The 24,635-nt window shown below is 40.0% G+C and overlaps 1 protein-coding gene across 1 annotated transcript in view; it reads left to right on the forward strand.

Moving 5' to 3' along the window:
- Positions 1-24,635, forward strand: part of ABCA13 (ATP binding cassette subfamily A member 13) — a 520,700-nt gene that overhangs the window by 156,050 nt on the left and 340,015 nt on the right. Inside the window, exons 28-30 of the mRNA XM_010374424.2 lie at positions 878-991; positions 8,201-8,291; positions 23,146-23,322. Coding sequence (XP_010372726.2) covers positions 878-991; positions 8,201-8,291; positions 23,146-23,322 — 382 coding nt within the window. The remainder of the gene's footprint in view (positions 1-877; positions 992-8,200; positions 8,292-23,145; positions 23,323-24,635) is intronic.

Below are 24,635 nucleotides of genomic sequence, written 5' to 3' on the forward strand. Positions count from 1 at the left end.
TTTTTAACTGGTATAGCTGGTGTTTACTGAGTATTTACTATGTACCAGGCCTGGTGCCAAGGTATTGGAATGCTAATTTGTCTTAATACTTACAAGAATCTTTATCCCTATTTTTATTGAAGGCTGAAGCTGAGACGTCAAGGTTTTTCTCTGTTTGCTGTGCTGGCTGCTTTTCAGCTCCTGTGCCACTGTGATGGTCTCCTAGTGACCCTAGGGAGATGTGGTTAGACTCTGAAACCCTCCTTAAACATTGTCCCTTTGGCATTTAGACTGCTTTCAGTATTAAATGTAATAATATTGCAATAGACATCTTCATGGAAATAGCTTTATATTTTATTTAAACGATTTCCTTAGGATAGAGTCCTTTTATCTTGAGAGAGTAAAGCATGTGCATTTTTTATGGATCAGTGACTGTATTTTTCTGATACCAAATTACTTTATAAAAGTCTTATGCCAGTGTACTCTGCCAGCAGCAATAAATGAAAAAATATACCAATTTTATTCTATCCTCAATAGTGTTGGGTACCATAAAACAAGTATTAGTTGAGAAAGCATTTTTGAGAAAGAAATGTGGGCAAGCATTGATTAATTAGGTCAGTATATATTGGGGACATATGCTCTACCCAGCAGTGACTCTGCTGAGACAGCGGTGAACAGGCAGGTAGCCCCTGGATGGACAGAGTCAAGGTGAGAGGTCTCAGAGGACTCACCCGCAATATGAGGGCATTGGAACTTTTCATGTTATTGAGGAAGGCATCAACTGGCCTGCAGGCAGATCTTTGCTCTGGTGGCCATGTCACAAACCATCCTTGTTGGAAGATTTACCATAATATAACAGCTGAATAAGAGACATATCCAAATATGCTTCATTTTGCAGGCTAATTCCACCTTTTATATTGTGGACAAGCTAAAAGCTTTATCAGAAACACTGCTGGAAATGTCCAGCCTTTTCCAGAGAAGTGGAAGTGGCCAGATGTTCAACCACCTGCAGGTGAGTGGTTGGTCTCTGCCACCGAGGGATAGGGAGCTATGTGAGAAAACATTTTGTGAATTTTCAGTATTTTACCCATGCAAGAGGGTATCATTGTGAGAATGATTAATAATTTGTTAATAGTAACCTGTTCTTTAAATTCTGTATTAAGCTTAATGCTTTTTAGATTGTTTGCATACTTTTGAATTGCAGGTCTATTCAACAATCAATGATCATTTCCTCATATTCTGTATTGACAACTTAATATTTTAAAAAGGAACAACTTACAGTTTAGAATGGCCTAACTCCATTAGAGCCTGACAATCATTAATGTAAAACTTTAATTCAGGTAGATCACCTAATAATTTTTTGGGTATTTGTGTAACTTCAACTTACCTTAACTCTGATAGGATGACAAAATATGCCTGCATTTTAATTCATGTTTAGTTTTTCATTAACCACTAGGTAAGTAGTTCAGAGTACGGACTCAGGAGCTAGAATCGTTTGAGTTTGATTCCCAGCTCAACCCCTGCCACCAATTGTGTGATCTTGGACTAGTCACTGAAATTCTCTGTGCCTTAGGTTTCTTCCCTGAGAAATGAGGAAGTGATAGTAGTTATGAGGTATAAATGGGTCAGGATACATAGAGCCTTTGGAATAGGTTTTGACACAGAGAAAATGCTACTGGGTGAGTCTGAGTTTTCCAAGAAACAGATGCCAAGGCAGGATTATATGTGCAATAATTTTATTTTGGGAAATGGCTGCTGAGCAAAGGAAGAGGAAGCTAGACAGGCTGGAAGCAAGGTTGTCAATGGTGATGGAAGTCTGACCCTGAGGAAAACAGAGAGGGAGAGGGTCGGGTGGAAGCATCCTGGTGGACCCTGCAATTTAATGGACATCAGATAAGGCTGAGAGGGAGTCACAGAGCTAAAGTCAGTTATCAAGGTAGGGGTCCCATGTCAGTGGAGTCCTGTGGCTCCTGGGAGTGGGCCTGATGTGGTGGTCATTGGTGAGGGACAGCCCATGGGAGGCGTGGCCTCAGGGCAAAGTACCATGGATTCAGAGTGCAGCAGTGGGACCTGCCATTTCCGTTTCCTGCAGTGGGAGGTCTGCGATGTTCATTCTCACAGTGACCATGGCCATATGTATTAGCTAGTATTGTAATCTTCTTTAATTTGCTTGTGCATGGATTAATCTGTTAATACAGACATCAGCAAACCTTTGCAGTTAATGGGACAGATAGTATTTTAGACTGGATAAGGTCTCTGCTGCAACTATATATATATATATTGTGTGCAATAATATATCATGCAATATTATAAGCACCAAGTTGAGAGTGTACAAAGATCTAGGAGAACATAAAGCAGTGCCTAACTTGGCCTCAAAAATTGGGCAGCTCCTTGTGAAGTCTCTATGGTATACCTGAGTACTACTTACTGAGTGGCCATGTCAGAAATCAAAGTCACATGTCCAACCAATTGAAGAACTTATCTTCTATAGGATAAGACGGTGTAAATTGATCCTCTGTTTCTTAGCTTTGGGATTACGCTCAAGGGAACTTGCAGTGCCTTGGGTTTGTAGCAGTCGATGTCTATGTTCCAGGCCTGGTTGCGCCACTAGATGGAGTGGTTAGAGCCTCTGGGTAAAGCCTTAACTTTGCTCTGCTTCCCTGCTCCATCAGTAAAAGACAACAGTAACCTCATGGGGATGTTGTTGAGATTAAAAGACATGATGCATAATAACTGCCCTGCACATTGACTGGCAAATAGCGAATGCCCAGTGAAGGAAGATAAATAAGATTCCAAAAAAGAAAAGCAAACACCAAACTTTCATGATAAAGTCTTGTCATCCTTAGACAAGATTAGTTAAAACCATCACATGTAATAAGGTGAATGTGAGAAATAAAAGAGCTAATTACAAAGGGTACATTTTATTTGAGAATTCCTATCTGGAGCTCCTGTGTTATCAGGTTATGTACTGGACCAAAATCTGGATAGCATACAAATATTCTCTAAGAAATTGGCAAATTCCAAAATTAATTCCCAGTCATTGATCCTGAGGCAGAGCCTGGATACATCAGCATCAGCATCTGTCCCTCTCAGCTTCTTGCTGGTTTTTGTATGTCATAAGTGTGGGGCAGTGCAATGCAAGTACATGGATATCATTGGCAAAATAAAGGGGCAAGATGTCATTAAGTTGATGAAAAAATCTTGGAGAACTCTCCACAGTAAACAATTTGTCTCCAATCATTGACAAATGAGGCAAAGTCACAACCGTCAATAGTAATGAGAGAATAATGGTACAGATGAAGCAATGAAAGATGCTTCTGAAGATGAGTAGCAAAACATTGAGAGAGGGTTTGGGAAATTCTGAAATCCTCCCTCACAGTTTTTGTAACGATGACCCTGTCTTTATAACTGGCCTCCGAGGAAGGCCATGCAAAGGAAAGGAAAGAATCTTATAGAAAGTAAAAGGGGTATGCCGAAGATGGCCGAATAGGAACAGCTCCAGTCTCCAACTCCCAGCGCGAGCGACACAGAAGACCGGTGATTTCTGCATTTTCAACTGAGGTACTGGGGTCATCTCACTAGGGAGTGCCGGACAATCGGTGCTGGTCAGCTGCTGCAGCCTGACCAGCGAGAGCTGAAGCAGGGCGAGGCATCGCCTCACCTGGAAGTGCAAGGGGGAAGGGAATCCGTTTTCCTAGCAAGGGGAACTGAGACACACAACACCTGGAAAATGCCAAAATGTAAAGACCATTGAGGCTAGGAAGAAACTGCATCAACTAACGAGCAAAATAACCAGTTAATATCATAATGACAGGATCAAGTTCACACATAACAATATTAACCTTAAATGTAAACGGACTAAATGCTCCAATTAAAAGACACAGACTGGCAAACTGGATAAAGAGTCAAGACCCATCAGTCTGCTGTATTCAGGAGACTCATCTCACATGCAGAGACATACATAGGCTCAAAATAAAGGGATGGAGGAAGATCTACCAAGCAAATGGAGAACAAAAAAAAGCAGGGGTTGCAATCCTAGTCTCTGATAAAACAGACTTTAAACCATCAAAGATCAAAAGAGACAAAGAAGGCCATTACATAATGGTAAAGGGATCAATTCAACAGGAAGAGCTAACTATCCTAAATATATATGCACCCAATACAGGAGCACCCAGATTCATAAAGCAAGTCCTTAGAGACTTACAAAGAGACTTAGACTCCCATACAATAATAATGGGAGACTTCAACACTCCACTGTCAACATTAGACAGATCAACGAGACAGAAAGTTAACAAGGATATCCAGGAATTGAACTCATCTCTGCACCAAGCGGACCTAATAGACATCTATAGAACTCTCCACCCCAAATCAACAGAATATACATTCTTCTCAGCACCACATCGCACTTATTCCAAAATTGACCACATAATTGGAAGTAAAGCACTCCTCAGCAAATGTAAAAGAACAGAAATTATAACAAACTGTCTCTCAGACCACAGTGCAATCAAACTAGAACTCAGGACTAAGAAACTCAATCAAAACCACTCAACTACATGGAAACTGAACAACCTGCTCCTGAATGACTACTGGGTACATAACGAAATGAAAGCAGAAATAAAGATGTTCTTTGAAACCAATGAGAACAAAGATACAACATACCAGAATCTCTGGGACACATTTAAAGCAGTGTGTAGAGGGAAATTTATAGCACTAAATGCCCACAAGAGAAAGCAGGAAAGATCTAAAATGGACACTCTAACATCACGATTAAAAGAACTAGAGAGGCAAGAGCAAACACATTCAAAAGCTAGCAGAAGGCAATAAATAACTAAGATCAGAGCAGAACTGAAGGAGATAGAGACACAAAAAACCCTCCCAAAAATCAATGAATGCAGGAGTTGGTTTTTTGAAAAGATCAACAAAATTGACAGACTGCTAGCAAGACTAATAAAGAAGAAAAGAGAGAGGAATCAAATAGATGCAATAAAAAATGATAAAGGGGATATCACCACTGACCCCACAGAAATACAAACAACCATCAGAGAGTACTATAAACGCCTCTACGCAAATCAACTAGAAAATCTAGAAGAAATGGATAATTTCCTGGACACTTACACTCTCCCAAGGCTAAACCAGGAAGATGTTGAATCCCTGAATAGACCAATAGCAGGCTATGAAATTGAGGCAACAATTAATAGCCTACCCACCAAAAAAAGTCCAGGACCAGATGGATTCACAGCTGAATTCTACCAGAGGTACAAGGAGGAGCTGGTACCATTCCTTCTGAAACTATTCCAATCAATAGAAAAAGAGGGAATCCTCCCTAACTCATTTTATGAGTCCAACATCATCCTGATACCAAAGCCTGGCAGAGACACAACAAAAAAAGAGAATTTTAGACCAATATCCCTGATGAACATCGATGCAAAAATTCTCAATAAAATACTGGCAAACCGGATTCAGCAGCACATCAAAAAGCTTATCCACCATGATCAAGTGGGCTTCATCCCTGGGATGCAAGGCTGGTTCAACATTCGCAAATCAATAAACGTAATCCAGCATATAAACAGAACCAAAGACAAGAACCACATGATTATCTCAATAGATGCAGAAAAGGCTTTTGACAAAATTCAACAGCCCTTCATGCTAAAAATGCTCAATAAATTCGGTATTGATGGAACGTACCTCAAAATGATAAGAGCTATTTATGACAAACCCACAGCTAATATCATTCTGAATGGGCAAAAACTGGAAAAATTCCCTTTGAAAACTGGCACAAGACAGGGATGCCCTCTCTCACCACTCCCATTCAACATAGTGTTGGAAGTTCTGGCTAGGGCAATCAGGCAAGAGAAAGAAATCAAGGGTATCCAGTTAGGAAAAGAAGAAGTCAAATTGTCCCTGTTTGCAGATGACATGATTGTATATTTAGAAAACCCCATTGTCTCAGCCCAAAATCTCCTTAAGCTGATAAGCAACTTCAGCAAAGTCTCAGGCTACAAAATTAATGTGCAAAAATCACAAGCATTCTTATACACCAGTAACAGACAAGCAGAGAGCCAAATCAGAAATGAACTTCCATTCACAATTGCTTCAAAGAGAATAAAATACCTAGGAATCCAGCTTACAAGGGATGTAAAGGACCTCTTCAAGGAGAACTACAAACCACTGCTCAGTGAAATCAAAGAGGACACAAACAAATGGAAGAACATACCATGCTCATGGATAGGAAGAATCAATATCATGAAAATGGCCATACTGCCCAAGGTTATTTATAGATTCAATGCCATCCCCATCAAGCTACCAATGAGTTTCTTCACAGAATTGGAAAAAACTGCTTTAAAGTTCATATGGAACCAAAAAAGAGCCCGCATTGCCAAGACAATCCTAAGTCAAAAGGACAAAGCTGGAGGCGTCACGCTACCTGACTTCAAACTATACTACAAGGCTACAGTAACCAAAACAGCATGGTACTGGTACCAAAACAGAGATATAGACCAATGGAACAGAACAGAGTCCTCAGAAATAATACCACACATCTACAGCCATCTGATCTTTGACAAACCTGAGAGAAACAAGAAATGGGGAAAGGATTCCCTATTCAATAAATGGTGCTGGGAAAATTGGCTAGCCATAAGTAGAAAGCTGAAACTGGATCCTTTCCTTACCCCTTATACGAAGATTAATTCAAGATGGATTAGAGACTTAAATGTTAGACCTAATACCATAAAAACCCTAGAAGAAAACCTAGGTAGCACCATGCAGGACATAGGCATGGGCAAGGACTTCATGTCTAAAACACCAAAAGCAACAGCAGCAAAAGCCAAAATTGACAAATGGGATCTAATTAAACTAAAGAGCTTTTGCACAGCAAAAGAAACTACCATCAGAGTGAACAGGCAACCTACAGAATGGGAGAAAATTTTTGCAACCTACTCATCTGACAAAGGGCTAATATCCAGAATCTACAAAGAACTCACACAAATATACAAGAAAAAAGCAAACAACCCCATCAAAAAGTGGGCAAAGGATATGAACAGACATTTCTCAAAAGAAGACATTCATACAGCCAACAGACACATGAAAAAATGCTCATCATCACTCGCCATCAGAGAAATGCAAATCAAAACCACAATGAGATACCATCTCACACCAGTCAGAATGACAATCATTAAGAAGTCAGGAAACAACAGGTGTTGGAGAGGATGTGGAGAAATAGGAACGCTTTTACACTGTTGGTGGGATTGTAAACTAGTTCAACCATTATGGAAAACAGTATGGTGATTCCTCAAGGCTCTAGAACTAGATGTACCATATGACCCAGCCATCCCACTACTGGGTATATACCCAAAGGATTATAAATTATTCTACTACAAAGACACATGCACACGTATGTTTATTGCGGCACTATTCACAATAGGAAAGACTTGGAATCAACCCAAATGTCCATCTGTGACAGACTGGATTAAGAAAATGTGGCACATATACACCATGGAATACTATGCAGCCATAAAAAAGGATGAGTTTGCGTCCTTTGTAGGGACATGGATGCAGCTGGAAACCATCATTCTTAGCAAACTATCACAAGAAGAGAAAACCAAACACCGCATGTTCTCACTCATAGGTGGGAACTGAACAATGAGATCACTTGGACTCGGGAAGGGGATCATCACACACTGGGGCCTATCATGGGGAGGGGGGAGGAGGGAGGGATTGCATTGGGGAGTTATACATGATATAAATGATGAATTGATGGGTGCTGACGAGTTGGTGGGTGCAGCACACCAACATGGCATAAGTATACATATGTAACAAACCTGCATGTTATGCACATGTACCCTAGAACTTAAAGTATAATTAAAAAAAAAAAAAAAAAGTTCCAAAAAAAAAAAAAAAAAAAAAGAAAGTAAAAGGTCACTACATAGGTTCGTTAGAAAATTTTGCCAAAAACAAACCACTTAATTCATTCTTTGTTTTTAGTATTAATAAATAATTACAACTACAACATAAGTTTTCATAATTGTTGATTTTGTTTTTCAAGGTAAGGTCCTAATAAGATGTTATCCCGTTATTTATTGTGGTGTTTTAAAACTTCTTTTAAGTGGATTCAGTTTATATGCCTTGTTCCTTTGTAATGAAACTTTGAATAAGTCTAATAGGTATTATTCAGTAATACGAAATAATGCAATTATTTTTGTTAAGCTATATTATTTTTCTTTAGGAGGCCCTGAGAAACAAATTTGTAAGAAACTTTGTAGAAACCCAGTTGCACATTGAGGTAGACAAACTTACTGGAAAACTCCAGACATACGGTAAGTGTGCTGATGGGCGTGGTAGTGTTCTTCTGCCTAAATGGCTCTGCCACTTAGGTGGGTCCTCCCCCTTGGGCCGTGACATTGCTAGGTGACTTCCAGCAGGTCGCTTTTCCTCTCTCAGTTTCTATTTTCTTATCTGGATCCTGAAGGGCTTGAACTAAATACACCCCAAAGTTTGTTCATGCCTGAAGTTTTTTTGATTTACTAATTCAGGACTTAACTACTAAAGAACCTAGTTAAAAAGGAAGTCATCTGATTCAAACACAAGAATTGTGAATTACAAAACAAGTTTATAAAAGAAATTATTATTATTATCGAGTTAAAAGTAACTTGAAAGCCATTGCATAGATTTGAAAATGAGAAGCTCAGATAAAACATTACATATCAGTAAACATTTATTGTACCTCTGCAATTGATGAATCTGTGAATTCATTTAGGTGTTTAACAAACATTTGCTGGACACACAAGGAAAGCCAGTTCCATGAAATAATCCAGAAGGGCATAAACTATTCCTGTTCCGCCATGCAGTGCAGAGAAGAAGATGACTGCTCAGAAACTGCAACACTGTGGCAAAATCAGCAGTCAGGGCCCTGCTAGAGAAACTCTCAGCAGCCTAACCCAGTTGGCAGGGACCTGGAGTCAGAGGAAGGATGGGTGTCAGGCTGTTCCAGGTCCCTGACTCCGTCACACTCTGCTTGTGCATGGGAAAGGGTTTCGGATCTGCCTTACATATGAAAGTCAGAAGAAGGCAAGACATTTTATTAAACATAATATAGTACTTCCCTTTAAAACAATTTCTGGTGAATGTAATACTTAATGCTACTTCAGAAAGGTTAATCATATTTTAAAATGTTTTGTATTTTAAATGCATTACATAATTTTTTCAATTAATTAAAACACCTTTAAAAAAAGAAGTAGCACTGGAAAGCTTATAACAGTGTCCCCATCTTCTGTTGCTGGAACCAAGGACTTACATGGGTCCGAGAGATCCTGTGTGGAACACAGATGTCTCCTGAGTTTGCATGTACCGTGGTGCTAGTGTTAATGCAGATGTCTTAGAGTGTCAATTGTACCTGAGCCACGTTTGTTCAACACGTTGCTGCTTAGCCAACACTACTTTTGAATAGGTTTTCCCACATGTAAGCTTCCATTGTAAAATTAAGAGAAAGTTCCCTAGAAATTTAGAACTTTTCCTACAAGTGTGTTGGGACTACAGAATATGAGATTCACATGGAATTTTGAGATCCATGAAGTGTGATACTCTCTTCTTTCTGCTTCTGCCTGATGCTGGAAGTTGAAGACCATCTCATCCACGTGAATGTTGGTTATTTTCTCTCACCCTGTACAGCCCTCCAGGAGCAGGCACAAAGTGGGGTCAGGCGTTCACGGGTGGGGTGGTGGTGAGGAATTGATCACTGACTGGATGCAAATCTCCTTTTGTAACTTAGCTAACAAATGAACTCACCTTACTGCATGCACCCTTTTAAAATTTATTCCTAGGTCATACTCACTTTTCTTCATCCTATAACCAGTACCTGGAAACTGATGTGACTATTCGAAGATATATTGATGCAACTTCTGGGAATATTTGCCTAATCATGCTGTCATTTTTATTCATTATCTAACTTTTATTTTATTTTTATTTTTTTGAGACAGAGTTTTGCTCTTGTCGCCCAGGCGGTAGTGCAATGGCGCAATCTCGGCTCACTGCAACCTGCGACTTCCGGGTTCAAGCAAGTCTCCTGCCCCACCCTCGCCAGTAGCTGGAACTACAGGCGTGCACCACCATGCCCGGCTGATTTGTGTATTTTTAGTAGAGATGGGGTTTCACCAAGTTGGCCAGGCTGGTCTCAAACTCCTGACCTTAGGTGATCCTCCCGCTTTGGCCTCCCAAAGTGGTGGGATTACAGGCGTGAGCCTCTGAGCCTGGTCTCATTATATAACTTCAAAAAATAACTTTGTGCTTTATTACAAAAAGTATACATGTCCGTTGTAGAAACATTAGAAAATACAAATAAGCCAGAAAACAAATCCACCTATAATCTTATTATCACAGACAGCTATTTTAAAAGCCTGAGAGTTCCTTTTTAGATGAATTTATATGTACTCATATGAAGATAAGTATATGTATTTTCACAAAAATGATTAAACTGTTCATATAATTTTGTTACCTGATCGCAAAAAATTAAGATTATTATCAAAGTTTTTTGTATCTATAAATATTGACTGTTACTAAGAAGAGTCCCTTCATCTAGCTTTGCCTTGCATTTCACTCCACAGTACGAATTTAAACTTAGGAATTTCTTCAGGATTAGTTGTTATATATCTAACTGATACACCTGTGGTAGTATTTCTTGATTTATTTGTTACAGGAATTATCAATTGATTTCCTGTTCTGAAAGATGCAGATTTAGTTTTGTACTACATCATTTCCCTGATCAGTTGCTCCCACTATGGTAATATGACCATTTTAGTTGTCATAGAACAGTATGCGGAGATAAATGTTGTTCAGTGCAGAGCCAGGCTATGCATTATAATGACATTTCCTTATTTACCATGTCTCGCTTTTCCTAGAGTTTTATGCTCTCTGACTATTACATGAAACACTTGTTCTCCATTGCTCCCACCTCCTGTGTGCCAACACATCATCTTTATGTTGAGTCCTTTTGTCTGTGCAAACGCCACCCAGACCGCCTACCACGCTCCACCTGGGCAGGCTGCCCACTCCTGCCAGCACCCAGCTGCTTTCCTAGGAATTCTCTGCTCTGCTCTCCTGGGGTGGATACCATGATTCCTGAGCTCTATGTCCTCCTTTTTGTTTTGTTGCCATGTTTTGTGGGTTCATATTAATCAGTGTCGTCCTGAAAAAGAGAATGAGAGAAAAAATTCCTGAGTGATTTTACTCAGTAAAGTAAAATTACATCTGAATGATATGTGGAAATATCCCCTATTTCATTACCAATAATTTTGTATCTCTTCTTTCTCTCTCCTTTTTGCTTTTAATCAGGCTTGTCAGTCTTTTAATCAGTCTTTTATTTTATTTTTTTATTATACTTTAAGTTCTAGGGTACATGTGCACAATGTGCAGGTTTGTTACCTATGTATACTTGTGCCATGTTGGTGTGCTGCACCCATCAACTCGTCAGCACCCATCAACTCATCATTTACATCAGGTGTAACTTCCAATGCCATTCCTCCCTCCTCCCCACTCCCCATAATAGGCCCCGGTGTGTGATGTTCCCCTTCCCGAGTCCAAGTTATCTCATTGTTCAGTTCCCACCTATGAGTGAGAACATGCAGTGTTTGTTTTTCTGTTCTTGCAATAGTTTGCTGAGAAAGATGGTTTCCAGCTGCATCCATTTCCCTACAAAGGACATGAACTCATCCTTTTTTATGGCTGCATAGTATTCCATGGTGTATATGTGCCACATTTTCTTAATCCAGTCTGTCACTGATGGACATTTGGGTTGATTCCAAGTCTTTGCTATTGTGAATAGTGCCGCAATAAACATACATGTGCACGTGTCTTATAGCAGCATGATTTATAATCCTTTGGGTATATCCCCAGTAATGGGATGGCTGGGTCATATGGTATTTCTAGTTCTAGATCCTTGAGGATCTAGAAAACCACTGTTTTCCACAATGGTTGAACCAGTTTACAATCCCACCAACAGTGTAAAAGTGTTCCTATTTCTCCACATCCTCTCTAGCACCTGTTGTTTCCTGATTTTTTAATGATTGCCATTCTAACTGGTGTGACATGGTATCTCATTGTGGTTTTGATTTGCATTTCTCTGATGGCAAGTGATGATGAGCATTTTTTTATGTGTCTGTTGGCTGTATGCATGTCTTCTTTTGAGAAGTGTCTGTTCATATCCTTTGCCCACTTTTTGATGGGGTTGTTTGTTTTTTTTTCTCGTAAATTTGTTTGAGTTCTTTGTAGATTCTGGATATTAGCCCTTTGTCAGATGAGTAGATTGCAAAAATTTTCTCCCATTCTGTAGGTTGCCTGTTCACTCTGATGGTAGTTTCTTTTGCTGTGCAGAAGCTCTTTAGTTTAATTAGATCCCATTTGTCAATTTTAGCTTTTGTTGCCGTTACTTTTGGTGTTTTAGACACGAAGTCCTTGCCCATGACTATGTCCTGAATGGTATTACCTAGGTTTTCTTCTAGGGTTTTTATGGTTTTAGGTGTAACATTTAAGTGTCTAATCCATCTTGAATTAATTTTCGTATAAGAAATAAGGAAAGGATCCAGTTTCAGCTTTCTACTTATGGCTAGCCAATTTTCCCAGCACCATTTATTAAACAGGGAATCCTTTCCCCATTTCTTGTTTTTGTCAGGTTTGTCAAAGATCAGATGGCTGTAGATGTGTGGTATTACTATGTCTGTTCTGTTCCATTGGTCTCTATCTCTGCTTTGGTACCAGTACCATGCTGTTTTGGTTACTGTAGCCTTGTAGTATAGTTTGAAGTCAAGTAGCATGATGCCTCTAGCTTTGTTCTTTTGACTTAGGATTGACTTGGCAATGCGGGCTGTTTTGTGGTTCCATATGAACTTTAAAGCAGTTTTTTCCAATTCTGTGAAGAAAGTCATTGGCAGCTTGATGGGAATGGCACTGAATCTATAAATTACCTTGGGCAGTATGACCATTTTCATGATATTGATTCTTCCCATCCATGAGCATGGAATGTTCTTCCATTTGTTTGTGTCCTCTTTTATTTCACTGAGCAGTGGTTTGTAGTTCTCCTTGAAGAGGTCCTTTACATCTCTTGTAAGTTGGATTCCTAGGTATTTTATTCTCTTTGAAGCTATTGTGAAAGGGAGTTCATTCATGATTTGGCTCTCTGTTTGTCTGTTACTAGTGTATAAGAATGCTTCTGATTTTTGCACATTAATTTTGTATCTTGAGACTTTGCTGAAGTTGCTTATCAGCTTAAGGAGATTTTGGGCTGAGATGATGGGGTTTTCTAAATATATAATCATGTCATCTGCAAACAGGGACAATTTGACTGCTTCTTTTCCTAACTGAATACCTTTATTTCTTTCTCCTGCCTGACTGCCCTGGCCAGAACTTCTAATCAGTCTTTGAAACACGATTAAAACTCTTGACAGTGTTCAATACTTCTTATATCCTTTTCTATATATTCCAACCTATTTTTTCTTTATGCTTTAGTATGTGATTTTTGTTCTTATTAGTTTTTTAATTAACAAATTCTCTCTTCAGCTGGGTCTAATCTGCTATTAAACATATCAATGAAGTTCTTCATTTCAGTTGTTGCATTTTCCACTTAAAATTTAAATTTTATGGCCGGGCGCGGTGGCTCAAGCCTGTAATCCCAGCACTTTGGGAGGCTGAGATGGGCGGATCACAAGGTCAGGAGATCGAGACCATCCTGGCTAACATGGTGAAACCCCGTCTCTACTAAAAAATACAAAAAACTAGCCAGGTGAGGTGGTGGGCGCCTGTAGTCCCAGCTACTCAGGAGGCTGAGGCAGGAGAATGGCGTGAACCCGGGAGGCGGAGCTTGCAGTGAGCTGAGATCCGGCCACTGCACTCCAGCCTGGGCGACAGAGCGAGACTCGTCTCAAAAAAAAAAAAAAAAAAAAAAATTTTTTTAAATTTTATTATTTTAAAATAGTGTTTAGCTCCCTGGTGAAAGTCTATTTTCATCTAATTTTGGGCACAATACTCACATTTTGGAAGTGCATGTTGTGAGCTTTAATACTTGTCTTTTGTGGATATTTTTTAAGTCTATTTTTCTCTTGTTTTTTGGTTATTTTTCTTGCCTTGTCTCCAGGAAGATTAAGGATTAAGAAAATTGAAACCAGATGTTATAAATGGAAAATTGTAGAAATAAATTTGAGTCTCCTGATAGTGCTATCTTCCTCTAGATAATGTTATTTTCCGGCTTCTGGGAGAGAGCTAGGGCAGGGCCACGTTCTCCTAATCCAGTTGGGGATTGAGTGGATTGATGGAGGTAGACTTCAGCCTTAGTAGGGAAATTTCCAGTTTCCTGTACTCCTGGTTAGATGCCCTATTTGGGTGGGGTGGGGGGTCTCACCTATAAAGCTGATATCAATTAGGGACCATGTAGATCCTGAGTTCAAAGTCCCATGGACCACTGGCGACTCAGCCTCTCAGTTTTTAGCAGGACCAAATACCAGGCTTCCCAAGGTTCCCTTTTCTTTTGCATCTCTGACCTTTGAGCTTTTGCTGCCTTGGTACCTCTTTAAAGTCTTTATATGGATTTTCTTTCTTTTTTTTAGTTTAAATAGGGTTTTTGGGAACAGGTGGTGGTTGGTTACATGGATAAGTTCTTTAGTGGTGCTTTCTGAGATTTTAGTGCAGCCATCACCTGAGCAGTGTACACTGTACCCAATGTGTAGACTTTTTAAAACTTTTAAACTAAAGTCTTTATATAGATTTTTAAAAGGTCATTCATATTTCCTGATTGTTCTTGGCAGGAAACTTCATCTGCCCCATGTTGTCTTCCATTACTCTAAGTGGGGGTTTCCTCAATATGGCCTTTCAATCTGAAGACGATGGCTCTTCAATTAAGGAGAGTTTTCTTGTCATCGTTTCTTTGATATTTTTACCTCTCTATAAAAATAATGCTATTTTAACTTTAGTTTATGTTAAAATTACTATTACTGTTTTCTATTTGTTTATTTTGAGTTCTCTCTTTAATGTTGGAGGGTTTGCTTTAAAATTTGGTGACATTATGAGCGAGGCATTAAAAGCAGACTGAAAGTGTTATGGTGAGTAGAAGTTATTGTGACTCAGTTCACACTAGTAGTTCCCAACTGAGGATGATTTTGTCCTCCAAGGGATGTTTGGTTATGTCTGGAGATATTTTTGGTTGTCACACCTGGTCATAGCTACTGCCACCTAACAGGTAGAGGCTAGGGGTATTGCTAAACATCCTACACTGCACAGAGCAGCCCTCCACAACAAAGAATTATGGGCCCAAAGTGTCTGTAGGACCTAGCTTGATAAACTCTCATTTAGAGAAATAGGATGGAGTCACCTCTTGAAAACAAATGTCAGGAGGAGACATACTGGAATGTTAAATCCTCTGGTCTGTTTTGGCTGATGCCTGCCATGTCTAGGGTCCTCAGGTGTATACACTGAATCAGGAGCAATCATCAGCTTGTGTTACTCTCTTGAGCTTGGCCCCACACTACTGTAGAATTTTGTACTATGTTGTTTTATGTCAACCTATATGTGAACCTTAGTATTGTTTTGGCCCTTTCATACTTAAAGTAGCCTGTGTATCTTTACCACGCCTCTTGTTCCATGGGCCCTGTGTGTTTTTCTTGGCCCATTTTTACTGTATACTGTGAGACGAAGCGACCCAATAAGAGCCGTGACTATAGGACTCTCACCAGGGGTTTTGCCCATTCGTGTCCTGTCCTCTGTAATCCATCTTTCTCACATAGCAGTGCCCTCATCATTTAGGTTGGGGAGCGTAGTCGAGGTCTCCAAAGTGATAGAACATGCAGTCAATACTAGACCACATTTTATTTTTATTATATCTAGTCCATTGTGCAGGAACTGTTACCCAACAAGGATATTGCTTCTTTCTTCCCAGAGGAGGGAGATCTGCCCAGTGTCCTAAGACCTAAGAGTTTTTGTGTGGAGCTGCTTTTCTAATTTGTAATTAATGCCACATAATAATGTTTTAGTCAACATTGATCTGCATACATGATGATGTTCCTATAAAGTCATAATGAGCTGAAAATTCCTACTGCCTAGTGACTTCGTAGCCGTCATCACATTGTAGAGCAACACATTACTCACTTGTTTGTGGGGATGCTGGTGGAAACAAACCTACAGAACTGCCAGTCATATAAAAGTCTAGCACATACAATTATGTACAGCACGTAATACTTGATCATCATAATATAACTACTATGTTATTGGCATATGTATTTAATTCAATTTGGAGTGTATTTCATATATATATGTGTATATATGTACATATATGTCTGTGTGTATATATGTGTGTATATATATATGAGTTAAGTGTAAAGCAGCCTCAAATAGGTCCCTCAGGAGGTATCCAGAAAAATCCATTGCTAGCATAGGAGATGACAGCTCTATGTGTGTTAGTGCCCTGAAGACCTCCTGCCAGTGGGACAAGAGGTAGAGGTGGAAGAAAGTGATATTGATGATAATGACCCTGTGTAGGCCTAGGCTAATGTGTGGTTTTGTGTGTTAGTTTTTAACAAAAAAACTTAAAAAGAAAAAAAAAAAAACCTAAAAATAAAAACAAGCTAGCTCAAAGAATAAGGATATAAGGAAAATATTTTTGTACAGCTATAGAATGTGTTTTGTATTTTAAGCTAAGTATGATTACAAAAGGGTCAAAAAGTTAAAAAATTAAAAAGTGTATAAAGCGTAAAATTACAGTAATCTAAGGTTAATTTATTTTTGAAGAAAAATTTAAAGAAGAAATTTAGTGTAGCTTAAATATACAGTGTTTATAAAGTGTAGAGTGGTGTATGGTGATGTTCTAGACCTTCACATTCACTCACCACTCACTGCCTCATCAGAGCAACTTCCAGCCTGCAGGCTTTACTGGTGAGTACTCTCATAAAGTGTATCATTTAATACCATATAAAATTTTTCATATCATATTTTTATTATACCTTTTCTATGTTTAGATATTTTAGATAAACAAATACTTAACATCATGTTACAATTGCCTACAGTATTCAGTACAATAACATTCTGTGCAGGTTTGTAGGAGCAATAGGCTAGGCTATACAGCTAGGTGTGCAGTAGGTTGTAACATCTAGGATTGTGTAAGTCCACTCTGTGATGTTTACACACAATGAAATTGCCTAATGCTGCCTTTTTATGCTGCATTTCTCAGAATGCATCCTCATGTTTAAGTGATGCATGGCTGTAAGATGTATCTTTGTCTCCCAATTACATGCATGATAAGAAAGCTTAAAGCCTTCTCCAAAGCAGTTTCGATTCTGCTACTGGAAGATAATGAAAGGCACACTATCGTGAGACCAAGTCACTCTTCACTGTGTTTAACATCTGCCATTTTATGCATTTAAATTGTCTAACCACGCTTACTAGGCAAGCTTATAGTGCAGCCTATTCCAAATAACAAATGGTCAGCAACATACAGATGCAGTAGAAAAATGTCTCCAGTTTGCCCTACACTGCAAAATTTAACAATCTCCACTTCTCCATTAAAATAAAGCGCCCCCCCCCCCAACAATGCACAATATACTCTTTGGTTTTCTATTTTCTAGCTGTTCTGCTTACTTTCATGCAGAAAAATTAATTAAAGATATTTAGTTGGAGCCTTGCTCTCTCCTTATAGCTGTTACATGATAATAGTTAGCACTTACTGTAAATCAGGTTACAGTGTATATATAAACTTCAACTACATTTACTTTTCACAAAAATTTCATGGGTAATTTTCCTTTTCTTACGCTACAGATGAAGAAAGTGAAACTTTTACAGATTAAATAACTATCTAATGCAAAACAAGATAAATAGTGCAATTGCCATGGGAGCAAAGCCATGTCTTGTCAGCTTTGCAACGACAGTGACCTGCACTCCTGGAGCAGTGACAGCAGGGGTCAATGCCACTTCTATGCTCCCAAACCAGGTTACCCCAGCCCATGTCTTTTGTGGGTCTTGCTTTTTGATGCCTCCCAGGGCTATAATTGCCCATAAGAATATCCAAGTTTAGCCTCATACCCACATTATTTAGACATCAGAAGAACGCTCAAGGGAGTTTTCATCACAGCAATTGCATACCCCGTAAATACCAGTCATTACAGTAGCATTTCACAGCACTGCTATCTCCAGAACCTGAGACCTCAGTACTTCTAGCAGGTGCTAGGCAGTGTTCCAGAGCCCATGGAAAATCATGGAGTAAACATGATGAAATGTCCAAAGGAATCACTTTTGCAGCAACATTTTGAGGGCAATGAGACATAATTTTATACTAAAACAAATGAGTAGACTAGTACAATATAACATTTTCACACACAAAAATCAGTTATTTCATGGAATTTTCACCTTCTCAAGGCTCATCCAGGATCCTGTCTTCTTCTTGCACACCCTTGTATCCACCCTTCTCCCTGGGTGGAGTAGCTTGAGAAGTGCAATGCAACAAGGCACTATCAGCACAGTCTGCTGGAGTCATCAGCCAAGGGCTGGTTCAGAGATATGGTGCCATCTTAGAGAAGGAAATAGAGAAAGCAGACAAGAAATATTAAGAACTGCTGGTGTCAGCCCTGGCTCCGCAACAGCCAGTCCAGGCCAGCTGTCCAGCCCTGGCCCTCTGTATTCCCACAGCAGATAAACTGGGGTGCTGAGTGTTTCATTTTGGTTGGGTGGGGGTGGGGCTGGAAATCTGGAAATTCCCCTACCACACAGGACATTGCTTTGATTGTGCTGTGTTACCTGAACTGATTGTTGGAGTCTTAGAGCAGAATAAAGACAGTGGAGTTTGTCTGCTCCTCTACTGAAAACAACTTTACATAGTGTATTAATAACTGTGATACTAGGAAATAGTTATTGAGTGCTCTCTATGTGCCAGACACAGTGTCAAGCATGTTACATGTTATTCTACTTCATCTTTGGAAAAAGACCATTGAGCAGATGATTATCATTTCCCTTTCATGAAGAGCACAAGGATTAAACAGCCTCAGATGCCCACCGAGAGGTGGTGGGCAGACACCCAACTCCATCTGACCCATTTGTCCACAAGGCCCAGTAGGTGGTGGAGATCCTGTGTCCCCATCTCCAGGCCAAATGGGCACCATGCCAAGATAAATTCTTTAAACCAAACCACATGACCTCTTGTTGAGTGAGGTGGGCTGGACCAGACTGCTAGCCACCCTCTAATCCTTCCATGTCAGTGCCGAGGGAAAGGCCTCACTGGTGTGCCTTGCAGTGGCTCAAAGGCTCAGAACTTTTCCAAGAACTCTGAGATGCTGTGTCCCAGTTGGGGAACTCGGGGAACTCATGACACTCTGAGGCAGAAAACGCGACGCTGTGGATCCTTCTAGCTCTTCTTTGATTGTGTCATCCAAACACCAAAGGTCCTTTTCTGCCTTAAACCTTAGAAAGTGTTGACTATAAAACTAAATGAGAAATGAAAACTGCTGTGCAATTACATGTTTCTGCTATTGATGCGATTTGAAAACTCTGGCTTGAGCTATTTTCTTCTCACTGATTTTTCCAGTGAGCTTGTTTTATTCTTCTATGAATTCAGTTTGATGGTCTTAACTTAACCAGGTCCTTCAGGCTCTACCAAATTGGGAATTATGGGAGGATTTCTATGAGATGTGTGTGAGAGCTCTGAAGGCAATAGTTAATTGATTTTCTGCTTTAGAGTTTACTAAATGCCTTTATGCCTTTGTTATATTTTTTAACTCTCTCTGGAAAACAGTACCAAGATTTTCATTCTTTCTAAAATAGATGATAAATCTCAGGCTTAGAGACTGGCTTTTTCAAGGCACTACAATATTCTGTGGAATCAAGAACCCAATTCTTTGAATTCCAGATCATGTAATTCTACTATGTGTTAGGCAGGGCTGTCTGGAATTCCTGATGTTTGGATATTTTTGACACACAGTAAGCAGAAGCTTAATGTGGTTCCACTCAATATAAATGCAGCCTGGTGTATTTGTAAGAAGGGGGACCCCAAAGCTAGATGGCATGTGTTTGAATCATGGTGTTGAAACTTACTGGTTGCTTATACTCTTTGTCCCTTAATTCCTATACTTTAAAATGAACATTCCACTAGTAATTCCCTATGGATATAAGGATTCAGTGAGACAATACAGAAGTGCCCAGAATTGTACCTGGCACAAGACTGACACTCATACAATGACACTTCACTATTATTGTAGATAATTAGCAAAAGCTTAATTATCAGAAATCCAGTCTTCCCAAATCCTTACACTCATGTCTTGGCCTGAGATCTGAAAATTACTGGAACATAATAACAGCAGTTACAACATAAGAACAGTCTTTTCTTTGAGAAACTGTGCAATGCAGGTTGAGGGGATGAAGGGCAGAAGGAGCCCGACACTCCTTGATGTTGTTTGGAAGCTTACATGTTCTCAGCCATCTGAAGTTGGTGGGTGGAAACTAATCTTTCCTTACAAGGGAAGAAGTTGAGGTTAGGGCATGTCAACTGATTTTTCTACAGACCTCAGGATGATGGAGATGGATCTTGATGTAATTTCTTGTTCAGGACTGGCCCCCCTTTACAGAGCCCCAACACCACTTTCAAACCTGGGCAGGGTGCCAAGCAAGCAATGTCCAGACTTAATCCAGAAACCTTGGAAGCCAGGAGGATCTGGGAGCAGGGAAACCAGTAGAGGAGGGAAGTGAGCATGAGACACAGAGGCAGCCATCAGTGGGGACTGATGCTGCCGTGTTTGGGGACAAATGCCTGGGATGGCAGGTAGGCTCCAAGCTTCGATGGAGAGTAGAAGTGAGCACAGGGAGCAGCTGACTGTCATTTGGAAAGCTGAGCATTCAGGAGATCAGTGAGATACAGGAGGGCCAGCAGGAAGCAGTGCCTGCACACAGGGCCAGGTATAGATTGTTGTCTGTCATCATACAATGGAGGGCAAGTGATGGGACCTGCAGGCAGAGGCTGCCCCCAGACCACAGAAGAGAAGAACAAAGTCAAGGGCTGACACTGGAGGCACACCTAGAGAACTTCGGTTCCCCCGAATATTTCCTAGCTGCACACTTGGAAGTCTGGTGTAGAATATTACAGTGTGCCTGTCAGAGGTGTTGGAACCAGAGTGACCCCATTTCGAGTGAGGGCTAGGAAAATGAGGCTGAGACTTGCTGGGCTGCATTCTCAGAAAGTTAGGCATTCCTAGCCTCCAGATGTTTACAGTTAGGGAACAAATTAATAATGTTTACGAAACAGCCCTAGACTTGGGTGTGTCCAGATATCCTGATAACTGGAGAACAAAAGCATTCTGAATTATATCAATTCTTGCAAAATATGGTAATTGAGAAAATTAATCCTTTATCACAAACTCTTACAGTAGGACATATTTCCCCATATCTGCAAGCATTATACCTGGGATGGATGTGTTCCTCCTCTTACTTTTGGGAACGTCCATCCTACTCTGTCTATGGAGTGGCTATTCTTTCACCACTTTACTTTCTTAATAAACTTGCTTTTGCTTTGCACTGCGGACTCACCCTGAATTCTTTCTTGCATGAGATCCAGGAACCCTCTCTTGGAGTATGGATTGGGATCCCTTCTCTGTAACATTCCCAGGAATCACCATCAACAAACATTGTTGGATAGAGAATGCATTTGTATATTCAATAGCAGAATAACATAGAACTGCAATGTTAGTCATTCAACACTTGTCCCAAAGTATGTCATATTCTTTGGTACAAGTAAAAAGTCCAAGAAATATTAAGTGTCATATGAATTTGTAAGCCTGATCTTGGAAGATTCTAAACATGCTTGCATTTCTTTCTGACTTGGTATTTCCCAGACAGTGGATGGTTCTGGTCAATCTGATAGATTTGGGGTTGGGTGGAGGCTAGTTGTAACCGAGCTCCTTTAGGAGAGCTTTTTGAGAGGATTATGTGTCAGAAGCTGAGGTCTCCCCACTGCTTGAGACTGGATTAAGTAGCTCCCATAGCTGAGAAAGTGATCATTGGCAACCGACAACTATCCCACAATGATTTTGTCTACAGAGTTTTATAATTTGCTGTGTGTTTTTGTGCACATTGTGGGTTTCTAAAAACACACTGATATGCTTTCAGGTGTGTTCAGTTTTTCTCAATTAATTTTTAAATTTTCTTGATAAAGTCCTGAGCGGGAAAAAAAAAAAAAAAAAAACAAGCCCTTGATCTCATTAAGGAGTGGGTCCTAGGGTGGGTGGAGACTCCTTTGCTGTGACCATCACACCAACTCAATGACCAGGATCACTTCCTCTTGTACCACCGAAGGTGAAGGCACATTTGCCTCACCTGATGTGATTGGGTGGCCCTGGGCATCTTCTGCTGGCAGGGCCTCCTGCAGAACAAACTTGATCAGCTTGGTTCCCCATACAGCTCTACCACCCATGAACTCTGCCATCCTTCCCGCTGCTTTCCTTCTTGAGGTCATGTTCTGGGCATTGCCACGCTGCCTTGTTCTAGATCATTTGGTTTTTCCAGCTCCTTCCTGAAACCAGAGTGAAAATACTGAGATAGCCTCAGTCTTTTGCCCTGAAAATGTTTGATGTCAGCATTCATAGCCAAGGTGTTGCTACTTTACTCTGCTGCTCTATTTCCATTTCCAATGCACAGATCCAGGACAGAGGCTATACAAGGATTTGGTTTCCTCAGTGTCAATGCTCCTTGATAATTGCTTTTGCAAAATTAATGTAATAAAATGACTTTCCCAAAATGACTGCTTCAGGGAAGGCATGTTTTTTTTTAGAATTACTTGACTCCAGGCTGAAACTTTTTTTCCCTGAGCTCTCCATGACAGGGTCTTTCCTATCACATGTAGACTTTCCCTCTGATGTTTATCCTGTTGTCTCCAACTGTGTTTCCTTAGGCTGCTGTATTACCCTTTGTGCTTTAACTGTTTTTTTTTCCCTCATGTACATGTAAGTATCAGTGTTACAGAACATGCGTATAAAAGGGGAGACTTTACACTCAGCAAGTAAATGGCAAATTTCACATATGACCAAAATTTGACTCTTTTGAGCAATTTTTAGTGGAAGAATTCGTATTCATTTTCAAATTCATTTGCACAATCTCCACTATATGAGCGGTAAGCACTGGGAAGAAACAGAAGTTGATCTGTCCTAATCTGTTCACTTTCCTCAGGAGGGCTGCTGGATGAGATGTTTAACCACGCAGGCGCTGGACACTTCCGTTTCTTGGGCAGCATCTTGGTCAATCTCTCTTCCTGCGTGGCGCTGAACCGTTTCCAGGCTGTGCAGTCTGTCGACATCCTGGAGACTAAAGCACATGAACTCTTGCAGCAGAACAGCTTCTTGGCCAGTAAGTACTCAATGAAAAAATACGTTCAACAAGGTGCCAACTCCTGTAAGTTGTCATTTTGGGAGTTTCTCCCTAAAGGTGTCTTACGATAGCTCAGAAAGAAAAGAAGTCCTTTCCAGATAAAACATAAAATAAAGCAGAACTAATTGCCTTAGATAAAACATAAAATAAAACAGAAATATTTGCCTTGGTTAATAAAAAGTTGTACCTTATGCCATAGCGACCAATAACATTTTCACCATCCTAGGACCATTGCTATTTACTGCATCTGCTTTTACCATTTTATGACATCATGTTCTGGTTAAATCTCACTTCATAAGTTATATTATTCCTGATTAAAATTATACTCTAATTTCCTGCATCACCTTTACTTTGATCAGAGTATCTTGATATCCTGGTTGGGGCGGAGAGCAGGCAATGGTCAACTCTGCTCCATTATTTAATTGTTCACCCATTCAAGATAAATATGGTGATGTTCTCGTATTCCTTTGGAATACACATTTAATTATTTTTAATAGAAGTTTTCTATTAGTTTGTTAAGGTTGCTGTGACAAAGTATCGCAGACTAAAACAAGAGAATTTTATTGTCTCAGAGTTCTGGAAGCTAAATATTCCAGATGGAGACATCCACTGGTTTTTCCTGCAGGCTATGAGGAGAGGATCTTCTCTAGGCCCCTGTCATTGGCTTGTAGGTGGCCATCTTCTCCCTGGGTTTCTGCACCTCATCTTCCCTCTATGTATTTCTCTGAGTTTAAGTTTCCCTCTTTTTATAAAGACACCTGCATACTGAGTTAGGGTGCACCCTAATGGCCCTCATTTTAACTTGATTACTCTTTAAATGTTATCTCCAAATATAGTCACATTCTGAGGTACTGGGGGTTAGGACTTCTACATATGAATTTAGTAGGGGACATGATTTAGCTGTAATAGGCTTTATGCATGCAATTCAAAGAATCCACGTGGCATAAAATAGAATCCATGTATTTAAGTTATGAATGATAAGTAACCCCGAAGAGATGGATTCTGTACATTGAGTTAACATCTGCAATCAAGAGAAGAAATCTCTGCAAAAAACATCTAACAAATAATTTCTTTGTGTTGATTATACCACAGTTTGCTTTTATGAAAAATACAAAGCAGCACTGGACAGGGAATTAAGAGATCCTGGTTTAGGCTTACCACCAATTGCCTGTGTGACTGAAAGTCAGCTTTGCCCCTGGGGTCTCGGGCCCTGTGTCTGCAGGAGTGGAGGGCTGTGAGTTTCAGGCTCCTGCAACTCTCTTGTCTTGCCCAGTGTAGACATGGTTAGAGCT

The sequence above is a fragment of the Rhinopithecus roxellana genome, chromosome 6, assembly GCF_007565055.1.
Source record: "Rhinopithecus roxellana isolate Shanxi Qingling chromosome 6, ASM756505v1, whole genome shotgun sequence".
Taxonomy (NCBI): domain Eukaryota; kingdom Metazoa; phylum Chordata; class Mammalia; order Primates; family Cercopithecidae; genus Rhinopithecus; species Rhinopithecus roxellana.